The sequence below is a fragment of the Stegodyphus dumicola genome, chromosome 5 (genome assembly GCF_044657685.1).
Source record: "Stegodyphus dumicola isolate Sdum_Otavi_A_Nest chromosome 5, ASM4465768v1".
In the NCBI taxonomy this organism is placed as follows: domain Eukaryota; kingdom Metazoa; phylum Arthropoda; class Arachnida; order Araneae; family Eresidae; genus Stegodyphus; species Stegodyphus dumicola.
In genome coordinates this window covers 44,766,866-44,789,461 of record NC_140772.1, presented here as the reverse complement: position 1 = coordinate 44,789,461, position 22,596 = coordinate 44,766,866, and the positions used below count along the sequence as shown (strand labels likewise).

At 35.3% G+C, this 22,596-nt stretch overlaps 1 protein-coding gene across 3 annotated transcripts in view; it reads left to right on the top strand.

Annotated features, from left to right (window-relative positions):
• The window catches only part of LOC118189084 (multidrug resistance-associated protein 1-like), a 160,443-nt gene that overhangs the window by 110,677 nt on the left and 27,170 nt on the right, over positions 1-22,596 (top strand). For all 3 annotated transcript variants that reach the window (XM_035359632.2, XM_035359630.2, XM_085816621.1), the window contains exons 22-24: positions 388-532; positions 12,528-12,693; positions 19,088-19,287. In XM_035359632.2, the coding sequence (XP_035215523.2) occupies positions 388-532; positions 12,528-12,693; positions 19,088-19,287 (511 nt within the window). The remainder of the gene's footprint in view (positions 1-387; positions 533-12,527; positions 12,694-19,087; positions 19,288-22,596) is intronic.

The following is a 22,596-nucleotide window of genomic DNA, read 5'->3' as shown; positions in this document are numbered from 1 at the left end:
GAAGCAAAAATGCATTTACTTCTTCTTGATGTTACAACGAAATTAACAAATTATATATTAGCTTTCAATATTATCGGAGTAAAACTTCTGCTTAAACATGTTTCTAAAGACAGATAAGCTATAACGACGTTTCAGGAGGCTCGTAATGCATTACTCATTTTTACAATTTCATACAATATTTTTTTTTAATTTTCAATCTACTACACCTTTCCACTCCAATCTGACCTGAATGATTTAGTTGCTCAATTTATCTCGTACTAATAAAAAAGTTTCTAACATCTGTAAAAACTGTGTTTAATAATTATAGCCCACTTTCAGAGACCTCTTTTCACAAATTTTGGTTTAATATTAATTACCTTATATCGCTAATTATATTTACCTTTCTAGGTTTATGCATTTTATTGGCGACTTTCGTGTTGGCAGCTGCAGCTACGAAAGCATCCATTCGTCTGCATCAGGATATGTTGTGGAGCATTATGCGTTCTCCTATGTTCTTCTTCGACACCACACCTTTGGGCAGGATTTTAAACAGGTGAGTAAATTGAACAGTCTATTTACTGCCTGATTTATTGCCTACGCCCACAATGTTCGGGCACCCAAGTCATCGCATAACTATGCTTTCCTTAAGGAAAATAAAGTCAGTCGAGTTCGCCTAAACCATTTTCAGATCAAAAATTCATCTCCGCAATCAACGGGTAGCAACTATAAGAAGGTTTGAAGGAAGGGGTCGATTAACGGAATTTCCTTTTCCCTTGACGGGCCCACCAGCGGCCGAGCGGTAAAGTCGCTGAACACTGGTAGTTCGGTTCGAGGTTCGAATCCCGCGAACGGGCTGGCTGCATGGGTGTTTTCGTGGTTTTCCCCATGTGTAACGTGTATACGAGCCAGTTTCTCTTAGAAAGACCTCCACGAAGGCATTCCTTCCCTTTGGCAGATAGCTCTAGTGTGCTTTGCCATAATTAAATACACCAACACCACCTTTTCCCTTGACGCTTCCGGAGCAGCGTACGCTCTTCCAGTTCCCGCTGTGTTTTTCTAATTGTCGTGCCAAGTGTCACACGACAGCTACTCTATTGCTGTCTACTGATCTCTAATTCCTACATTTATTTTCAAATCACTAGCTTATACCAGATATCTACAGTTTTTAGTAAACTGTTTTTTAACTGAACTTCGATTCATGATTGTTGAAGCATTTTTCTTAACTCTTTTTAACTTGTGTTATAGTTTGAGCGTTATAGAGAAGACCTTGATATTACGTAGAATATCTTATGTAATGAATTCAAACAGACATTTGAATATATAGGAGAATATATTTGAATATATAGGAGAGGCACAGAACAATAGAGTCTAATTAACAATTATAAGTCGAATAGATCCGACTGAAAAATCTCCAGTATTAATTATATGTGCACCTTCATTAAAATTATTGCGATTATATGACAAGAAAAGAAAATGCCGAAAAGAATTATAAAATTTGGGAGAAATTTCGATATCCAATCCGCAAAGTAACGAGGACCATTCAATGATTTGGACGAAGAGATATCACAGAACTGAGACGTCATGTCCCATTTCAGGCCTTCCTAGTTGCGGCGTTTTTAAAAATCGTTTCATTTCAGCTTTTCTATTCAGAGCCAACATCCAAAAATATGATCGACAGTAGCGGTCACTGTGAAATATGTGGAAAATCATGTTTCAGTGATGTTCCTGGCCTTTAAATTTTGATATTCATGTTTTATCTTGTCAAAACTGCTATTATATCTAATTGCCTTCGGAAACATTACTGGAGTTCTGAGTAGGAACAGGGAATTTACTCAAACTATGTTCGTGTGTGCATAGAAGAGACAACACCAATAAGAAGGGTTAACTTTACCATTTATTCCCCACAGCGAATAGTCGCTCCCGCCCTTAGGGATACAGAGACCAGCACTTTTGATCTAAAACGTAGAAAATAAGAAATAAACTAACTTAACTAAATAAGAACTAAACTTAAATGCTTTATAGAAACTATTAACGTCAACATTGGCCTTTTAACGCTACGTATGTAGTGAGCGAAATGCAAATACTACAATACGTTTTAGTATATCAGCAGGAATTAAGTTCAGGCCTTAAAGGCAGACATAAACTGACAGAAAAGCACGCGCGTGGCAAGGCAGCAAGAAGTCTCTCTCTCGGCTAAAAGACACTTCTTAAATACCTTTACAATTTGCAACTCATTAACATAAAGTTCCTACTCGCGCTTATTCTGGCCGGAAATGGAAAATCAGAGAAGATAGCAAAGTTTTAAAATAAAATAAACGTTAGTAAAACTTAAAATCCTTATACAATCTGAGCTTTCAGATATATAGTACACTAAACACCACTTTTTTTAATAACTTCATTTTCAATTCAACGTTATTATTAGTTCGAGGCTTGACCACATCGATTTTCTAAATACTCGTAGCTAAAATAGTTTTAGAATTCTACACGTTAAATGAAAGTTTAGAACACTTGAGGGCTGAATTAACATTATATCTAAATTAAAAACGTAATACTCCAAAGATCTATAAAATCATAAGCGATGGTTTTCTAATAAAAGCAGATTTATTATTTTACTAATTTTTGAATAATGGTATTTCGTTGTTGACGAAAATGTTAAACGGATTTTTTTTTTAAATATATTTATTACGGTCATATACTATACGCTATTCAAATACAGAATGTGTCGTCCTTTCCGGGCTGAAGTAAGTCTTTTTCATCCACCTTACAAAAGCTTTCCATTTTTGGTTTCTCTTATGTAACGCAAAATTTATGTCGGATTACCTAAAAGATGAGAACTGTAATTTTGAATTTCTGATTCGGAAGTAAATAGTGAGAGCGTTTAAACACTAATAAACTTCTGATTGCCAAAAAAGCAGAACAGATTTAATGTGAAGCGAGCGAAGTCAGTTTGGTAAGCACATAATACAATTTTAAAATATGAAGTGCTTTAAATAAGAATTTCTTCCAAGTTACGAAAGAGAGGCTGAAAAGGCACAATTTTTGATGTTCTAATCGCAAATACCTGCAAGAAGAAAAGGAAAAGCCTAAAATGGTACAATTTTGTTGCCAGCTCTAGATAGCCTGAACTAAGAACTCCTGAAATGGGACATCACGCACTGAGAACTATCAGAGGGAGGTCATATTGTTACTTGTAGGTGGAGGAAGGAATTTTTGAGAGAAATGCTATCTAGACTTCCTCTGATAATTCTTCCCTTTTCCGATAACTGTTCGCACAAATCACTTCAAACTCCTCACAACTAAGGAGGTTAGAATAGATGGTGTAAGTATAAAGTCACAAAAGTTAAGCTAAGAAATGTCATCAACATCATGTCACGACTTATCATGGGCGTTGCGTAGCGTACCGATAAGACTACTAAACATATTATTAAATAAAATAACACTAGTTTTACAGCAAATATCAACGTACGCAGGTTCAGAAAGGTGTCTTTAGGCATAATTTGCATAAAATACCATTGAAACTTCGAATGGTTTTCAAGATTTTAGCATTTATCTTATAATTCCTATTTACACATTTTTATGCACCTAGATTTTATCAAATTTGAAACGGTTATTCGCAGTCATTGTAATTTTCTCTATATACTAAGTAGAAAATCATTTATGTTAAGTATTAAATTTGGAACGGGAGACTTATGAACGTTCAATGATGACTAGCTAAGATGTCGACAGCAAGGATTAGGACAATGGTTCCCAAACTGCGCTTCGCGCCTCTCTTCACAGGGGCGCAGCGAAATACTGTAAAAGCTTCATAATTAAGCAAACCAAGACATTTGGCCTAATTAGACAAAAAACAAAGTGCGAAGCTAAAAATATCTAGATTTTTTGCCTGGTTTGCTTTTAGTTGACCCTGTAAAAAACTAAAATTGCCGGCGCAGAATATTCTTTCGAACACTAGACGGCAATGCTGCACCTTCTCAATCACGCCATGCGATCGCGCTATACCTGACGGCAATCTAACCTGAAAATACACTGGTGTGCAAAAATTAAGGACGAGACGGTTTTTTCAATATAACTTTGTACAAAAGCTTTCCAAATCAACACATTTAATACCGTAAGATCCCCAATACGTAAGGACATGAGTAATGTAAGCAACACTTACTAAAAGAGAAATCAGAGGGATAAAAAGAAGCTTTATTGAAAAAGTAGCACGGAGCGCAATGCGACTGAAGGCCGAAACATCCCTGTGATGGGTGTCCAGCAAGAAACATCCGGTCTTTAATAGGGGATATGATCTCCCCTGACTGCTAGGCAGGTTTCACAGCGTCTGCCCATGCTGAGAATGAGGGTGTCAATGAGTCGTTGAGGCATTGCTGCCCATTCGTCTTGCAGCGCCAGTCGAAGCTCCGGAATCGTTACTGGTGGTAAGGTACGAGCTGCCAAGCGTCTGCCTAGAAAATCCCATACATGCTCGATGGGATTGAGATCCGGAGATCGTGCCGGCCAATCCATACGTTCAATATCCTCACTCTCTAAGAGCTGTTCGGCAGCTACTGTGCGATGACATGGTGCATTGTCGTCCATGAAAAGGAATTGCGGACCCATAGCGCCTCTAAAAAGACGCACATGTGGAAGAAGAATCTCGTTACAATAACGGGTCCCGTTGACTGAACCTACGTCGAAGATGTGAAGGTCTGTACGACTACCAAGCATGATGCCTCCCCAAACGAGAACACCGCCACCTCCATACCTGTCCCTTTCAATGATGTTCGAGGGATGATTGCGGCTTCCCCGCTCTCTCCAGATGAGTATGGGATGAGAATCGCTACTCAGACTGAATCTGCTCTCATCTGTAAAGAGTACTCGTCCCCATTCATTGTCTCTTCAATTCCGGTGTTCCCGGCACCACAGAGAACGCCTTCTCCGCGTTAGGGCAGGCGTTAGAGATACACACCGTACAGGGCGTCGTGCAAACAGACCACCACCGTGCAGTCTTCTGGCTACGGTAAAACGCGATATCGGTCGTCCAATCGCCTGTGTCGTGTGTCTAGCGATTTCTCCCGCTGTCTGCCGCCTGTTTCTTCTGGCCTGTAAGGCAATATACCGGTCATCTGCGGGTGTGGTTCCTCGTGGACGACCACTACTAAACCCCCGGATAGCTGTTCCTGTAGTTTGAAATTGTCTCCAAAGTCGTGAAACGATGCTGTGAGCAATTTCGAACTGTGCAGCCGCACTTGTCACACTGCGGCCTTCCTCCAACTTCCCAATGATTCGACCTCGGGTAAAAGCATCCAGATGTCGTCTAATAGATTGATTATTCGCCATTTCTCGCTGAGGCAGCAACTCGGTGTGATTTTAACTGCTATACGGCGTGCAATCTCTTTGCCAGAAATACTGATCTTACACAGACAACATGCTTTATACTACTCAGACACTCCCCCATTACGTCTACCTGCATATCTGCGCATGTGCTACCGTACATCACCTTACTTAATCTCCTGATTGGTCTTTCTGTCCGCTCTGCCTCTTCGTTCAGCTGATATGCTAATTTTTCGACTTCGTGCTTAATTTTTGCACACCAGTGTATGTATAAGGCTGCAACGATATTTTCACGGTTCATTCCGTAAAAAGAAACCGTGAACTTTTCTTTGTATTTTTGCTAAAGTTAAGCTGATCATGTTGTTTGATTCGAGTTTGTATGTGCCGAATTCCAGAGGCCATTTTTTCCCCGAAGTCGAAAATCCACGATTTTCTTTCCGGTCGGATTTCATGTGATTTATGTTTGTCAAAGAAACGTCAGTCAAATCAGAAACAAAAGTAAGAATTTCGTAACCGGATTTATTAGGAAAATGCTCCCGTAATTTGAAAAGAAAATAAATAAATAAAAAAATAATGATAATCTTAGTGGAACCGCGTAAAATTTTTCCAGTCTTATGAGGTTTTGAAATTATTCATATACGTCAAAGATAAAGCAGATGCCATAGCAATTGCTTTCTTCTCTTCCCGGTCAGTAAATGCTTTAATTGCTTTTTACATCGAGAGTGGAGTAAGGTCGGGGTTGCTGGAATTTGCACTTTCGGTCAATAATAGCCCCCCCAAAAGGGGATGTTTTCTTGTCGGTTATCGAATGATTGACATGATATTGGAAAATTTTTACATAAAAAGCTGGATGCAATGTAATCTATCCTTTCACACAATTTTTTTTTTCATTCCGTTCTCTCTGCTGAACGATATTCATATTTCATAAGAGTAATTTTTAAAATATGACATCTCGAAATGGTAAAAGTATATATTCTACGGCTGAAACGCATACATTTTCTACTATATCATAATCTAAGCGTAGTGAAATTAAACTCGGCGTTTCATATAAATGAACAGTGATATAAGTTAATTCATGCGATACAGTTAGTGTTTGTTGTCTTTGATACATAGTTAGTTTTGTGATTTTTTGCCCTTGTACCTTTGATAATGGACTAATTTTTGAATAGTAATAAATGATATAGTGTAGGTAAAGAAAAGTATGTCTTTAACCCGTGAGACGACTGTGAAGAAACGGAAATGTCGTAAATATGATGACAGTAAGTTAGAGTTTGCTTTTGCGTCAACAGAAATGAATGATGAAAAGGCCTGCAATGTGTATTGTGTATGAAAGTTTTGGCAGCGGAGTGTATGCTTCCAAGTAAACTGAAGCGTCATTTAGAAGCTAATCACCACCGTATGGTTGGCAGACCTCGTGACTTTTTTTGCCAGTTAAGAGAACCAAAACAACGAAAAAAAAATTTAAAGATTGCATCAAATAGTGCTTTGCCAGCAGAAAAGCGAAATATAAGAAGCCTCGGTACTTTTCCGTTTGGCCGGCGCAAATCTTGCCAAGCAGACTTTATTGGCGACAACATACAGTATACACATAAAAATTATTTTTAAAAAATGTTAGTTCTAAGAATTCTTTTTTGAAGGCATAAACATTTTAATATCGCTTAAAATTTTATAAAAAGCCAATAAATAAAGACAATAAATTTGTAAAAAGACATTAATTTAAGAATTTACTATGCTTTCATGGTTCAACATCCTGATTCGCGGGTTCATATCACGTGACCCCAAGCGATCTCATCTCACGTAAACTACTCTACAAAAATCTAATGCTTTCAGTAATTATCTACATTAATTTCAAGTTAAATCTTAATTTGGAACGCAAGTTTAAATGCAAGAAATATTTCAATTCGTACGAATAGCTTACTCAGAAATTATGTAAAACCGCAGTGCTTTACTTCGCTAATGCATTCTCATTAGAATTGATGAATTTAACCCTTGACTTTACCTTTTCTATATTTTTGGCTTCGGGTAAGCGCTGTGATTGCATCCTGATTGACTTAATTACCGAAAATGGCCTTAGACATAAAACTGAACTATCTGATAAAAATTCTATGTAATTATATGCCACTATTGAAGAAACAATCAATCTGATAAGAAAAAGCTGCGACTTGTTTTGAAAATGAGGCGTAAAAGGTTACCAGCGAGAATATTCCGTTTGGCATCGGTTGTACCATTATTGGCGACTTTATCGCTTGCGCCGGCAAAACGGAAAAGTACCGAAGCCTCATACCATCACAGAAGAACTTATTCTACCGGCTACAGTAGATATAGTGAATATCATGGTTGGTGAGTCTGCTGGAAAGCTGCTTTTAAAAGTGCCTTTACCCATTAACACAATTAATCGTAGAATACAATATATGGTGGAGGATATCAAAGATCAATAATTTGAGAAATTTAAAGGAGTGGAATTTGGATTGCAGCTATATGAAGTTACGGATAATAAGGTGCTCATTTGATACGGTTTTATAGCTGGTAATAATATTAAAGAAGACATTCTGTTTTGTAAAAATATCATTGCAGGAGCGAAAGCTCAGGACCTCTTCGAGATTCTTGATGCGTACTGTCTTGTAATTAGTGCGTTTGTGTTTGTACTGATGGAGATCGCTCCATGTCTGGCTGTTAGGAAGGATTACAGGGACTTATTTAAAGCAAATCATCAAATGCACTGTGAGCCCATTGCATTATTTGCATTATTCACAGGGAAACGCTTGCGTCGAAACATCTGAGTCCTGCATTGAATCAGGTGTTAGAACGTGTAGTGAATGTGGCAAATTTTATAATATCTGGTCCAATTTTCTAAACAGTTGTGTGAGGATACGAGAGCCGAACACTCGTTTTTGCTGCAAATGCTACTGCACGAGTTTAATTTTTATAGCTCGTAAATTTTTGCACGAGTCTTTCTCCTGGCAATATTTTATCATGTACCGAAACATAAGAACAATATAATTCAATTACTTTTAAATAAAAAAAATGCAGTTTATCAATGCACAATTTTATATAAGAATAAAAATACAGAGCTCACCAAGCCGGGTAAGAGGGTGAACAAATATATATATATATATATATATATATATATATATATGTAATAATAAAATTCCATAGTCAAAATTACACTTAAAATTCTAACTGTATGTTCTTTTCATTTTTAATGGCGACGTTCTCATATTTTGAAAGTACGTGGAATTAAATCTACAGCCCCGTGGTCAAGTTGTTTTTCCAGCTTTTTCTACACGTACAGTTATAGAATGTTCTGGAAATATTTAAAGCGAACTGGAATGGCTGACGAGGCTGACGTCATTCCAGAGGCTATAAAAGCTCCGCCTTTCCAGAGGCTATAAAAGGACTCGCAAAAAAATATCGGGAGCTTTTTCTTAAATGTCACAATGCAGTAAACTTCACACAAAAAGTTATTAGTAATTCTTTTTATTTACTCTGGATGTCTGATTTTGCAACTGCTATTTCTCCTGAATAATAATAAAGGGATCCTGTTTTTTTTTAAAAAAAAACTTATCGTCTGATAATTTAAGTTACGACTAAAGTTGGTACATCACATATATATGTATATACGTTTGGTGCTGCCGATTGCAACCGAAAAGGGAGGTACACATATACAATATACAATATTTTTTTCAGCGTTTTAAGGTGAATCGTTTTTGAGTTATGCGAGATACATACGTACGTACGAACGGTCGCGAAACAAATCCCTTCTGAATTTCTGAATCCCTTCTGAATTTCTGAATCCGTTTTAAATTCTTTTTACAATCCGTTTTGGAGAAAAGAATCCTTTATTCGGTCCGTACGTACAGATGTCACAAAAAAAAAAAAAAAAAAAAAAAAAAAAATGTTCAGATGGATTCGAGATCAAAATGGATATTTTCATTAAAATATGATACCCGAAATTTTTCGCGATTACAATACTTCTTAATGAAATAAAAATGTGACATATGTGGTATATTATAAAAATATGACATTAACGTGACATATTATATACCAATTAAAATGCTAATGAAATTCGTGTTATTTTTATCCTTCTGAAAATCGTGCTTTTCAAATAAGCATCAAGTTTTAATTAACTTCTTTCGATGGCAAAAAATGATTATTGACAGAACTCTTTTTTTTTTTTTTTTTTTTCTTAATTTTCATATCATGAAATAAATTTTGCATCTCAAATGTTGCGCAATAAATCATTTCATACAAACTTATACTTTAAATCGTACTTTTACATAAACATAAAACTGAGAATATTATACAGCACATTTTAAATTGAGTACTAAATGATACACGTTAAATTTAGAATAAACCATGAATTAATTAGAGGAAGTTCAAGTTCAGAGAACTCTGTTTTTAGCGTATGTGTCGCCATCTGTTGTATTTAGAGGAAACTAGATTTGGAAAGGGATGTTTAATAATAATAATTTTTAAGATAATGCACTTTAACATATATATATTGATTGTTTAATGGTATTTTCAGCTTATTTTATATATATTATTATATAATATTATTCGTAATTTAAGTTATAATGTTTTAATAATATAATACTTGAAAGAGAAACATGCCAGAATTAAACTTAAAATTAGGGAAAAAAGCAAAGCAGATTGGCGTAGATTTTGAATTCAGTTCAGTCGATTACGAAACAGATCCTCTACTTCAGAAGCAAACAAATTTTTAGAAATGTGGAAATCTAAATCATTGTCTGACAAGTATCATTTTCTTATGAAATGAAAACAATACTTTTCTGATGTTAATCGTGATCTAAAGCTCAATGTTTTCCTTCAAAAACTTTCAACGAAATACTGGTCCTTTTCTGAAATGGTCGTCTTTAAGAGATGAACATCGCAAAAAAGTTCTTTAATGTATGTAAGAGATGATCACCACAAAAAGTTTCATTTAAAAAAAATTACTGATATGAATTATTTAATTGTAATTATTAAATTTAAATTAAATAATTTATAACAATAAATTTTTATTAAATTTATTTAATTGTTTTTGATCCTTAGAAAATTAATCTGCTTGTAATATACTGAACTCGTCTATTATAACAGAACCTTTAGCCAACTAGTCCATAAAATTTATTACATAGCTTTTACATTCTCAACCGTTGGTTGTGGACATATACTTTTTGTATACTTAAAAAAAAAAAAAAAAAAAAAAAAAAAAAATTATCTTTGTAAAATTTAAGAAATCTAAACTTTTACACGGCACAAATAGTTAAATTTATAAAACAATTTTCTGAAATATTAGAAAGCTATTTGTTCTAAAAAATTAGAAAGCTATTATAAAATCTATTTTAGCTTTTTAAAAAAAATTGACTTCCGTAAAAAATAAAAAGAATAAAAGACCCGGATGCTCAAGTTTAAAATCTGAGATCATTTTTCCTGAAAATTCTAGTGTGATACACAAACAGAAGAGAAAAATATTTAAATTTGTATACAACTACAATTGAAATATCAGGTTTAGAAAGAGGTTCTGATGATGATAGATTAAATAACGAGCATTGATATGCACACAAACTATCGTGGAAGTTTTGTTCGATATAAATGCTTTCAATGAGAGAATCTTAAAAGAGTTCATGATCTACAAAGGGACGGCAGTTTCAAGCATCTATACATAGTTAACTCATGACATTATTTACATAAATTAAAACTGAAAGGTATTTAATTATTTTTGTAGGTCTGTTAGATAATAGCTCTGATTTAATAAAACTGAAACTGAATATTACAGTGCAATTTTAGCATTTGAGAATTTATAAATTACTTGTGTGAAAATGCTTTCTTCATATCATATGTAATAAAATTATTAAAAAAAGTAAATCCTGAAAGCTTTCAGATTTTACATTACACCCGAAAAGACCTTTTATTTATTTATTTATTTACAGACACATACACGTTTCGGAAACGTTCGGGCTAACGCCAAATAGAGTTAAAATATTTAAAACAGCATATCTTTGGAATTTCCATTAGGTAGTCCCGCGTGCTGGAGGTAAAAATGTTTTATTCCCTACAGTGTTACCACTGCTCGTTTTGAAATTGTTGAGCTTTTAATCAAAAATTCATTAAAGTTTTACAAAATATGAAATAGACAGTAAAAGAAATTCCAAATTCGGGCTTCCAGGTGCTCTTGTTTGGGTGGAGGACTATGTTATTCAAAATCTGACGACTCTAACCGTTGTTTTATCAAAGAGTGAGAAACATACATGTAGATTCTTCATTATTTAGTTTCTTTAACTACAGGGTGATAATATTTGGTGGTAACAATTTGAAAAGTGATCCGGACATATAAATTGATTCGACACAAAATGCCGTTTTGTCACTAATAGCCCTTCTAGGATGGCTAATATTCGGGCTAATAAAAAGTTACATAACAGTAAATCGCAAAGGAACATCACTAAATGATATAAAAGAGAAAAAATCATCTTCCGGCTATCCTAAATTATTTTACAACCGACCGATATTGCTTTTCTTAAGCAATAAATATTATTAATAAAAGCAATAAATATTGCTTTCTGTCACTGAAAAATCTAAAATAACCCCTAAATTGGAAATTAAATATCTTTGTCAATTTTTGTTGTACGGGAATCAAATTTCTTGCGACTTGTTTCATGCTTTTGTGTATAACATTTTACTAAATATGATTTACATAGACCGTAAGACCTTATAAAAAGAAAAATTTCATAAATCTTTTCAAAATTCATTTTAAAAAATTATACCATAACATGAAAATCTGCATCATCTAAACAAAGCTGTAACTAGGGTTCTCTTCTGATTGCTAGTCGGACGTGCTACCATTTATACACAACGAAAGTACCCACGAAAAAGTCAAAATTCCCCATTTCCTTCCCCACATAAAAGGTGACTGGGGAGAGAAGAATGAGACTGGATTTGGTTGAATGAGCTCTATTTAGTTAACCGTCATTGTAGAGCTATCCGGTTTATCGGAATAGGTAACACGAAGAACTCGCTATGTCCTCACCGGGATTTAAACCACGGATCGTTCGACTGCTAGTCAGACATGCTAACAATTACACGACAATGACCTGCTAAAGGAAAGTTTTTAATTCCTTACAACTGTGTCAGATATTCATTACTTAGCGTAATTGTATTAGTTTGTTTGCAATAATGTTAATTTTTTTTTTTTTTTTCCAATCTGTAACTGTTCTTGACCTTTTTCACTATTCCGACAGATTTGGAAAAGATATCAACACAGTCGACACCAGTATTCCCGCCAAATTCAACAGCTCCATAACTGTGATTCTCGCAATCATTGGTTCACTGGTTGTGATTTCCGCTAATTTTCCTCTCTTTCTTCTTAGCATGGTACCTTTGACTATCGTATATATTTTCATTCAGGTAAGTTTGTAATTTTAATCATGTTGTTAATATAAAACCTTAAGACATAATATTTTAAATAATAGGTAATTATAATATTATTTAATTATTTTTTTTCCAATTTACTGACCGTCAGATATTCACTATTATGCAACAAAGCATGACAGACATATAAAAAAAAAAAAAAAAAAAAAAAAAACCCACCATTTATTAAAAACTGCATTTAATTAACCAAAATAATAAAACCACAAGAATTGCTCCTGTCAAGGAAAGGGGGGGAAAAAGTCAGACAAATAGAATTTCTCAGATTTTCATGGAACACGCAATACTGTATTGAAACTGAGCGCAGATCATACTGACTTCTACTTCCACCCCAATTTTGAGAAAGAGCACCCCGAGGAGGTGGCCCGAGGGTCTCTTACCTACTACCAAACTACACAAGAGAACTTTCGGCTCGCCATATATTTAAAGTGCCCTCATGCCGCAGAGACACCTCGCCTAACCACTATACCGTCTGCGGCTTCCACTAGTTCTGTACCTGAGCTATATGGGGAAAGAGGTAAGACTTGAGTTCTGCAGGGTTTCTATCGTCAAAGCAACAGTGTGAGGGCAAGAATTGTCCCGAGTTAATCAGATTAAATCCTGGGTGATTCTCCGCTTGGAAATAAGCGCTACTTTTGCATTAAAAAAAATCCTAAAAGATAATAACTATAATTTTCCAGGTGAAAATATCGTTTGGCTTTCCTTCGTGGTGCTTAATTTGAATTCCCCCACTGCATGCTGATTCTTGTGGAGTGAAAAAAAAAATCCATGTTTCATCACAGAATGGCTACAGGCCTCTAAAATTTTAGAAATAATGTGACTTCAACCAGTCTTCTTTCTTTGTCTTCAGGCATCAAAAGACGGGACGCGCGCCTGGCGCTCCCTTTGCTACATTTAAGATTATCTTTAAACTAATATTTCCACACTGCCAACTCTTAAGTTCCTTAGCGATTTCTCTGACTTTGATTCTCCGATTGACTCCAGTGGCAGTTAACTTATCTTTATCAAATGAGGTACTCGGCCGATGAGGATTGCATTTCATTTTCATCTGTCAGGTGAGCTTCTTTAATAGATTTGCAGCCGTCATGCACCCTAGACTGGGAGATCGTTTAACCGGCGAATAAATCTGGGAGAATCTTAAAATTTGTTTAAGTGGCGAATAAATCTGAGCTGGAATGATACTGTTACGTTTTTCTCTTATTCTTCTGACACCAGTTGTTACTTTATTTTCTTCCGTCACGTTCGTACGGGGTTCCTAGATTTGGAGTGAATAACGACGACACTGATGAAGTATCGAAACACACTTTATTGGCCAGTATTGTCAGGAAAGCTCCGAAACACGTTTTACAGTGGTCGAAGATCTACTATAAACACGCTGACACGATCAGCGACACAGCCTTCAGGTTATCAGGCTATCACGGTGGAGACAGCTTCCTGCAAAGCAGCCGACTCTGCTTTCCGGAGTACAGCTCCCGACTCTGCTTGGTCGTTCTCGGAACTCCACGTACTCTCGAGACTCTCCACGCTACAACTCGCGATGCACTCGACAACACACGAGCATAGCTTCTGACTCTTCGGTTCAGTCTTTCCCGGAGCTCAACACGCTCTCTCGACGATGCACTAACAGACTCCTTCAGTGGACTCGACGACTCACTCGGCACTCGCTGCCCGGCTGTCAAGTCGATCGACTCCGCAGGGATTAACTCTCTAGACGAGGCACACACACTCTCGATGAAAAACACACTCTCCCTCCTGATGAAGCACACTCCCCTGACTGCGGACCAGCAGGGTTTATATAGCTTTCGACTTGTGTTCGGGAATATTCTGGACTAAACCGTTAAGAATTCGTTCCAGAAGGTTCTCCAACCGTCCATGGTATATCTCCAATTTTGCAGCCAAATGGACGATTTCTCGCCAAATGTGACAACCCTGTTCTCCTTGCTTTTCCGTCTGAGTAGCTTATTAATTATATTTTATTCGCATTGCTTTGTTGTCAATTTTTTACCAAGCTTTCATTTCAGATGAGGCACTATTTTTGCATAGTTTTTCTATAAATGCATTCCCTTAATAATTAAATCTTTTTTATTCACATCTTCTGATTCATAGTCAATTTTAATTTGTTTCTTTACACGCGTTTATACTGAGAGGATTAGACTAAATTAAATACAAAAATGGATAAAAACAAGAAAAAGACTTTTTCCTGGTTTTTCAGGACAAAATAGAAAATCTTAGTTTTTTAGATAAATTAGTGCAGATGTTACTTACACGAAATAATACTTAAAACGATCGGATATTAAATAATAGGTAATACCTTTTTACGATTAGAAAGCTTCAAAAACTTTTTTCAGGCGAAATATTTTCAACACATCGTATTAAACCGCTAACAGAGTAAAATATAATTTGTAGAAGATAAAAAGTTTCCGAATGGCAACAGTCTCGGGAGTCGCTGGAGAAAAAGAATGCCTTATTTCGAAAAGTGTCGCCACTACTCGCTTTCAAATCGTAGAGTTTGCCAATAAAAATTTTGTAAGTTTTACAAAATATAAAATAAAAGTAGCAATGCCAAACATTAAATATATTATTATTATTACAGAGGCTTTTCACACATTTTTTAGACGATGTATATTGTATTCACAAAACTAAATTACATAAAATTCTTGTGTTTTAAATGTTCTATTTGACATGCCTTATTCTGAACTAATCTTTCGACACCGCAATTTCGAGGATAATAATGCCTTTTGAAGTGGCAGAAGAGGTATTCTATCCCATTCCTCCCGAACAGCTTTCTAGAGTCCTGTTAGGGTTTTGGGACAACGTTTGCATAATGCAGTTTTTAAAAGTCCGAAAACACAAAAATCCATAGGTGACACATTGGGAGATTTAGTAGGGATATCAGTGAAGTAATACTAGTTTTTTGTTCCATTTCTTTTAGGAAATTTACAGTGGATTTTGATGTGAGCTTTGTCCTGATGGAGTCTCACAGATTGATGGCAATGTGGGTAAAGCGATGGTATTTCATTCAGAAAAATTGGATAAAATATGTTCCTGATTGTATTTGGAGTTAATCTTGATATTTTTTTTGCACTCTCTTTATTTTTAACTTGCCATTATAAGAAAAACCAGCAACAATCATGAATCCTTTAAAAACTTTCTTTCGATTCTTCGAACCATGTACTTAAATTTTTTTCTCCCCTTTTATGATACTAAATGGCTCTTTTTTTTTGTTACAATCATTTAAATACACCCATGCTTCATTTATTGTGACAATTGTTTTCCATTTTTCTTTGGATAAGTGTTTCTCATATAGAATTCTGCAGCGTGTCCTGCGTTGAGCGATATGCTTTAGAAGAAGACGATGCGCATTGCGTTTTTTCTCTTTCTTAAGATTTAAATCAACGTTTATGATTTTGTTTACAGTGGACACCGAGCATTTTAATGATTTTGCAACTGTCCTTTGACTAGGGGGATTTTCTTTTAACATTAAACAACGTACTTGTGCAATAGTCGAAGATGCCCGTTTTTTCCTTGGATACTTGTTTGGAATTTTTGTCCCACTTGAGGCTCCAATTTGACGTTTTTTTCCTTTCTTGTTGATGACATTACCTATCGACGCTTTAGATATCACAAAACCATGACTCTCACATCGTTTTTGGATAACGGAGTATGCATATTTCTCTTCGGAAAGAGCGTAAATGTAGCCTTCGAATCACTGCTTTGTTAAGTTCGCCATTTTGAATAAAAACAAAACTTTCAAGCCACAGACGATAATTTTGACTTTTAAAAACATAGTACAATTGCAATGACTTTTGCAGCAAACTATTTTTTATTACCGCTTACCAAAATCGTCTAAAAAATGTGCGAACAGCCTCTGTATTTTGAGTTTAGAGAAGAGTCAAATTAAAGAAAAATGTGTTAGCAACTTAAAGTAAATGCTATAAGCCAAGCAGATGCCTAAAAGTTTATTCTCCCTCCCTTACTTGGCTTAAATGTATGAAAATATCGTGGTGCAAATGTTATGAGCAAAAACATTGTGAAAGTTGAGATAAGAAAATTAAAAGGAAGCAACAACTCTTCTGCAACTTTATGATTCCAGACGCAACTTTATAATCTCGAAACATTATCATAGAGTATAACGTGACAAAAATAAAACTGCAAAATACCGCAAAAGTGTTGCTTAAAATACGATACTATGAAAATTTTGGTTGTGTTTGGTAACGATGATTTTTACTGCGCTATTTTAAAAATTTTGAAGTTTCGCTACTGTTATCATTTGTTTTTTTCTATTATGCTTTGTACGATAATACATCTCATTCGCACTGTTTTATCTGCGAAGATTTATTCTTGCGATGTTTTCGTTACAATGATTTTGCCGAACAAAGCTACTGACAGTTAAACCTTACGAATTATATTAGGTTGACTGAAAGGCGATCTAAGATTCCAAAATTCGGTTGCATAGCAAACCACAAATGAAGTGGTTCTGCAATCGAAATTATTGCAGATCATTATAATTTTGATACTGTACCATTTCTTTACTATTATCCGTAGGTAAATGATGTCATATGATAACGTATGCATTCTTTGTATTATGATTTATGAGTTTCTCCTTCATAAAAGTTCTGCAGAAATCAATCTGAAGATTTTTTTTAATATAATGCAGACGCTATCAGTTAAATGCCAATACCAAGGGGGTTTAAAGAAGGGTAGAGTAAACAGCAACACATCTCTTGAAATAAATAGGAATGTTTTCTGGTACCGCTATTTTGTTATATGTGAATGAATAGCTGAAAATCTTCATGCTCACAAGAATTTCTTAAGGCGTTTCTGACTGCATCTGATCTGACATACAAATCACATAACTTCTTTGCGCGGCCAATTAAATTATACACACTTTTTTTTTTCATTTCATTTAAACTTCTAGTTTAGGTATTTCTTACTTAATTAACCATTCTGGTCAGCTTTTCTCGTATAGAGGCAGACTTTTAGTAATCTTATTTTATGAGTGCAAAGCTTTCCCAAATATACTTACGGGAACCGGGAGACTGCATTAAAAGTCATATTTCTCTATTTGACGAAAATTAATTTTTTCTTTTAGATTTGACATTGCAAAAGCATGAATATTTTCGTCATTTAAAATACTTCTGTAATTCAAAGGTTTATGACAACGACATAAGATTGCGAAAATAAAGACCGGATAAAAACTTTTCGAGCCGGGTAAGGAGAGTGGGTGTATATAAATATATAACTACCGGCTGCAATAAAAAAGGGAGGTGCACAACTAGATGCTATAGCAGTCTCATATACAAAAGTTCAACGTTCTAAGGCTAAACGTTTTTGAGTTATGCAAGTCACCTACGTAGATACGTACAGACGTCACGAAAAAATCCATTTTTAATCCGTTTTAAATCCATTTTGCAAACAATTTTGAAAGAAAATTCGTACGTACAGACGTCTCGCAGAAAAATAGTCAAAATGGATTAGGGAACGGTCAAAATGGATATTTTCGTTTAGATGTGATACCTGAAACTATTAGCGATTACATTACTTCCGTTACTTACTTTCCATTATTTTCCTTTACTTCATATAAGGCATTAAAAAAAATAAAAATAAGATATATATATATATATATATTTTTTAAACTCTTTCTGTTGATGATACTCGAGAAAGACAGTTACTGAACGCAAAAGAACAATTTGGGTTTGATAGAAATACAAGTCTCCATTTAAAGTAGGTTTTGCTCCGAATGCAGTTAGATGTGCAAAATGTGGTTTACTTTTATCTATTAAAAAATAACCAGCTGTTAATGCAAACATATATTGCCAATTTGGTTAATGTGAAACAGTTCTGACAACCAAGGGACTACGGCTAATCAACAAACTTGATGAGATTCATAACCAGATGAACATTCATAGCCAAGTGAACTCTTGCAGTATGGGATTCACAAATCACATACTGTAAGAGAAAATAGACAAAGGTTTAATAAAAAGAAATTCTTATACATCCAGCTTAAGAGTTAAGTTATTGCTCATTAGAGATTTTACCAGTTTAATCATTGCAACATTTCTTGGCGAATAAAACTTTCATAGTAAAGGGGAAGACGGAAAGGTAATAAAACGATTATTTTACCGCTTTGTAAATATAATTATTCAAAAAAGAAAATCTTGGTGAATAAAACTTTCGTAGTAAAGGGAAAGACGGAAAGGTAATAAAACGATTATTTTACCGCTTAGTAAATATAATTCTTCAAAAAAGAGAACTGAAAAGTTGCCTGACAGAACAGGCAATATTTTTCCGCACTGGAAGTTGCCTGTCTTAAAACCTGTATTACTCTCTGATCAGCCTGATATTACTGAAATATTCCTATTCTATACCACAGTTTTTCTACATGGCTACTTCACGGCAGCTTCGTAGACTCCAAGCTACGACACTTTCTCCAGTGCTGAGTTGTTTTTCAGAAACTGCTCAAGGGACTAGCACAATCAAAGCTTTTGGGGCCCAGTTCCATTACATCGATAAGCAGGAAAGACTGATCGATGATAACTGCAGAGTTTTTCTAAATTATACATTCGTTAATAGGTAAGTGTTCTTTTGTTTTATGCTTCGCTCATTGTCAGCTGTTAAAAAAAGTACAATACAATTCAGTAAATGAAATGTTCGAGACATTTAATGGAGCAAGTGCTGGAATTTACATTTCAAGATTTAAAATTACCAAAGCAATGCAAGCATATACACTCATGTAAATAAATTAAGGATAATGCAAAATCAGGCAAAGGAAGAGTTAGAAGCAAAACAAATTTGACTTATTTGTAAAGCTTATTTATAAAGAGCAAAAAAACGATGCTATATGTTTGATATTATTAAAAAAATTAGCGATTTTTTCTCCCTGGAGCAAATTACAAAAAAAAAAAAAAAAAAAAAAAAAAAAAAAAAAAACTATTTACAAAACCCAATATTACATGGTTGGTATGATTGTTAATACATCGTATGTCTCCCAGACGATGCCATACAGTCCGTACAACGCCTAGGCATACTGAGTATCAAATTATCGATCTGATCTTGGGGGATATTACACCACTCAAAAAGCAATGCTCTCCGAAGTTCCGGTAGAGATGTAGGAGGAGGTTGACGGGCTGCAACTCGTCGGCCAAGCATGTCCCACACGTGCTCTACTGGATTCAAGTCCGGTGAGAATGCTGGCCAGTCCATACGGGTGATATCCTCCGATTGAAGGCATTCGCTTACGATGTTTGCACGGTGAGGACGGGCGTTGTCATCCATAAACACAAATTGTGCGCCCATGGCGCCCCGAAACAAACGTACATGTTGTTTCAGAATGACGTCCCGATAGATTTGGCTTGTCATGGTTCCAATTTGAACATGAAGGTCAGTTCTAGAACCCAGAATAATTCCACCCCAAACGAGCACTCCTGCACCACCGTAACAGTGTCGTTCAATGATGTTTTCTTGGTGGTAACGGGTACCTGGAGCTCTCCATATGAAAGTCCGGCGAGAATTAGACTGCAAGCTAAACCTAGACTCGTCGGAAAACATCACACAAGCCCACTGTTGCGAGGTCCACGATGCATATGCTCTCTATTCTAGGCTAACCGCAGGCGACAGTGAGTTGCAGTAAGTGGAACGCATCTGACAGGTCTAGGAGCATATAGACCAATGTGCCCTAAGCGTCTGTACACGGTCTGCCTTGATATTGTCGTACCAGTGAATGAAGAGAGCTGACGAGACAGGTCTGAAGTTGTGCTTCGCCTGTTTCTTTTGGCAGTAACTGCCAAATACCGGTCCTCATTCGGCGTTGTAACTCTGGGGCGACCTGTGCTGTAACGTCCACTCACATTACCATCATCTCGGAATCGTTGCCAAAGCCTGGAAATGACATTCTGGGCAATACCAAGTTCGTCTGATACTTCCAGTTGGGTACGCCTACATTCCAGACGGCCGATAATTCTACCACGTAAAAAATCATCCAAATGCTTCCTTTGTGTCATAACTATTCGGTTATTGCACTGAAATGCTTATAAAGCGCCTGCGAACAATTTTACTTCTTTGCCTGTATTCCTTATATATCACTCTCTTACACTCTCGTCATTGTGACGTACCATCGGTGTCATGTGGTTACTTCCTGAAATTTGCATATGATTCTTGAAGATGTGTGTAGTGATTTTACAGGTGATATATTTATTTTAGAGTTCGATTTCCGCGTGACTCCGAATTATCCTTAATTTATGGACATGAGTGTATTTTCAGACTTGTTTCTCAGAGAGCAGAATGCTCTCTCGCCTAGATGCTAACCCGTTTTTAGTGAAAGCTAAATTACAAGTTCGGGAAAGTTATTTTCAAGATATGATACATAGGGTGTCCACTAAGTCCCTCAACAAATTTACATTATTATTGTAAGCCCCTGTAGAAGGTACTGCTATAAATTTTAGCGGTGTTATGACACGTATATCAAAGTCTTCTCCAAACGGTGGGTTTTGGTTTAATATACGTAATGTGAGGATATGAAGACCCAAAAATCCCCATGTCACAAGAGAATTGAAACGGGACAGCCCGAAAGAGAATGTTGGTGTGAGATGACATTCTCTTCCCAGCATGACAAGACTTTAGAACCATTTTTCTTCAGTAAACAAACAAATAACAGCCAGAGGTTTCTTCGATACATGTATTAATTGCATTTGTCTACAGGAGGACGTCAACGAGAGGTTATATGGTCGCATGTCAAGGTTGTGTAACTTACGTCACTTGTCAAAAAACCTTCAACCTTCCTTGTGACAGTGTAACCCGTAACAAAGGTAAAAGTTGTTCTATTCCCAAACAACAAGTTGTTCAGAAACTTCATGTACAGCTTGTATATTATGTTTGTTGCTGCGGGTTATAAATATAAAGAGGTGTACACATAGATAAAATAAATACTACCCAAAAATATTAAAATAAAATCTCTTTCCCTTTTTTTTGCAGCTCCCCATAATTTCTTAAATTTTACATAACACAAAAATGCACAGAAGGTAAAAATATACAGTACACATAAATATCTAAAAAGAGAAAAATAAAGATTATAACATAAAAATGTAGGACATAACATAGAATATGCAGCATAGCATACAATGTACAACATAATACATAACCATAAAACATAACATACAGTCAAAAGTATATAAAAGCAAAGAATGAAAGTTTTATTTCGTTGAAAATTTCTAAAATATTAATTCGCCAAGAATTATCGTTTTCTAAATCGTAGATAATTAAACAGTTCGATAAGGTGAAAGAAGAAAAAATTTTTTTACTTATGTTTTTATTTAATATTTAATTTTTTCCCCTTCAACTTTTATGGCAAAATAGGATATTTGTTTTTCGATGTAATTTGAGTTCAACGTAAAATTTAGTATTTAATATTATTGTTTTGTTTCATTTTCTTTGAGGAAGAAGGAGAAAAGAAATAACAATTATCTTTTTGTGCAATTTAATGTTTAATGCAAAGTTTTTAAAATGAACAAATGTTTCTTCGTAACATTTTCAGTTAAACAATTGTGAAGCATTATCAATGCCAAATTCATCAAAATTGCCAATGTAACAGACAGTAAAACTATCCAAAAACATTCTATGAAAACAGTCCGTTGGAAACATTCAGACAGAAAACTGTCGCATTTCTTTGTCAATTCAGTGTACCGTTGTTCGAAAGTCTGCGAAGAATCTTCGAATGAACGTCTTCAGAGAAAAATAAGAGCATAGCACATGTATCTTTCAGTTTTCTTCGTAATGAAAAGAGTACGAATGTATCTAAAAATTAGAAATTGTAGTTTAAAATTACAGGTGCGTGTTACACACCGGTCAGCGTTATACGGTACATCTATCTGAAACAGATAAAACAGA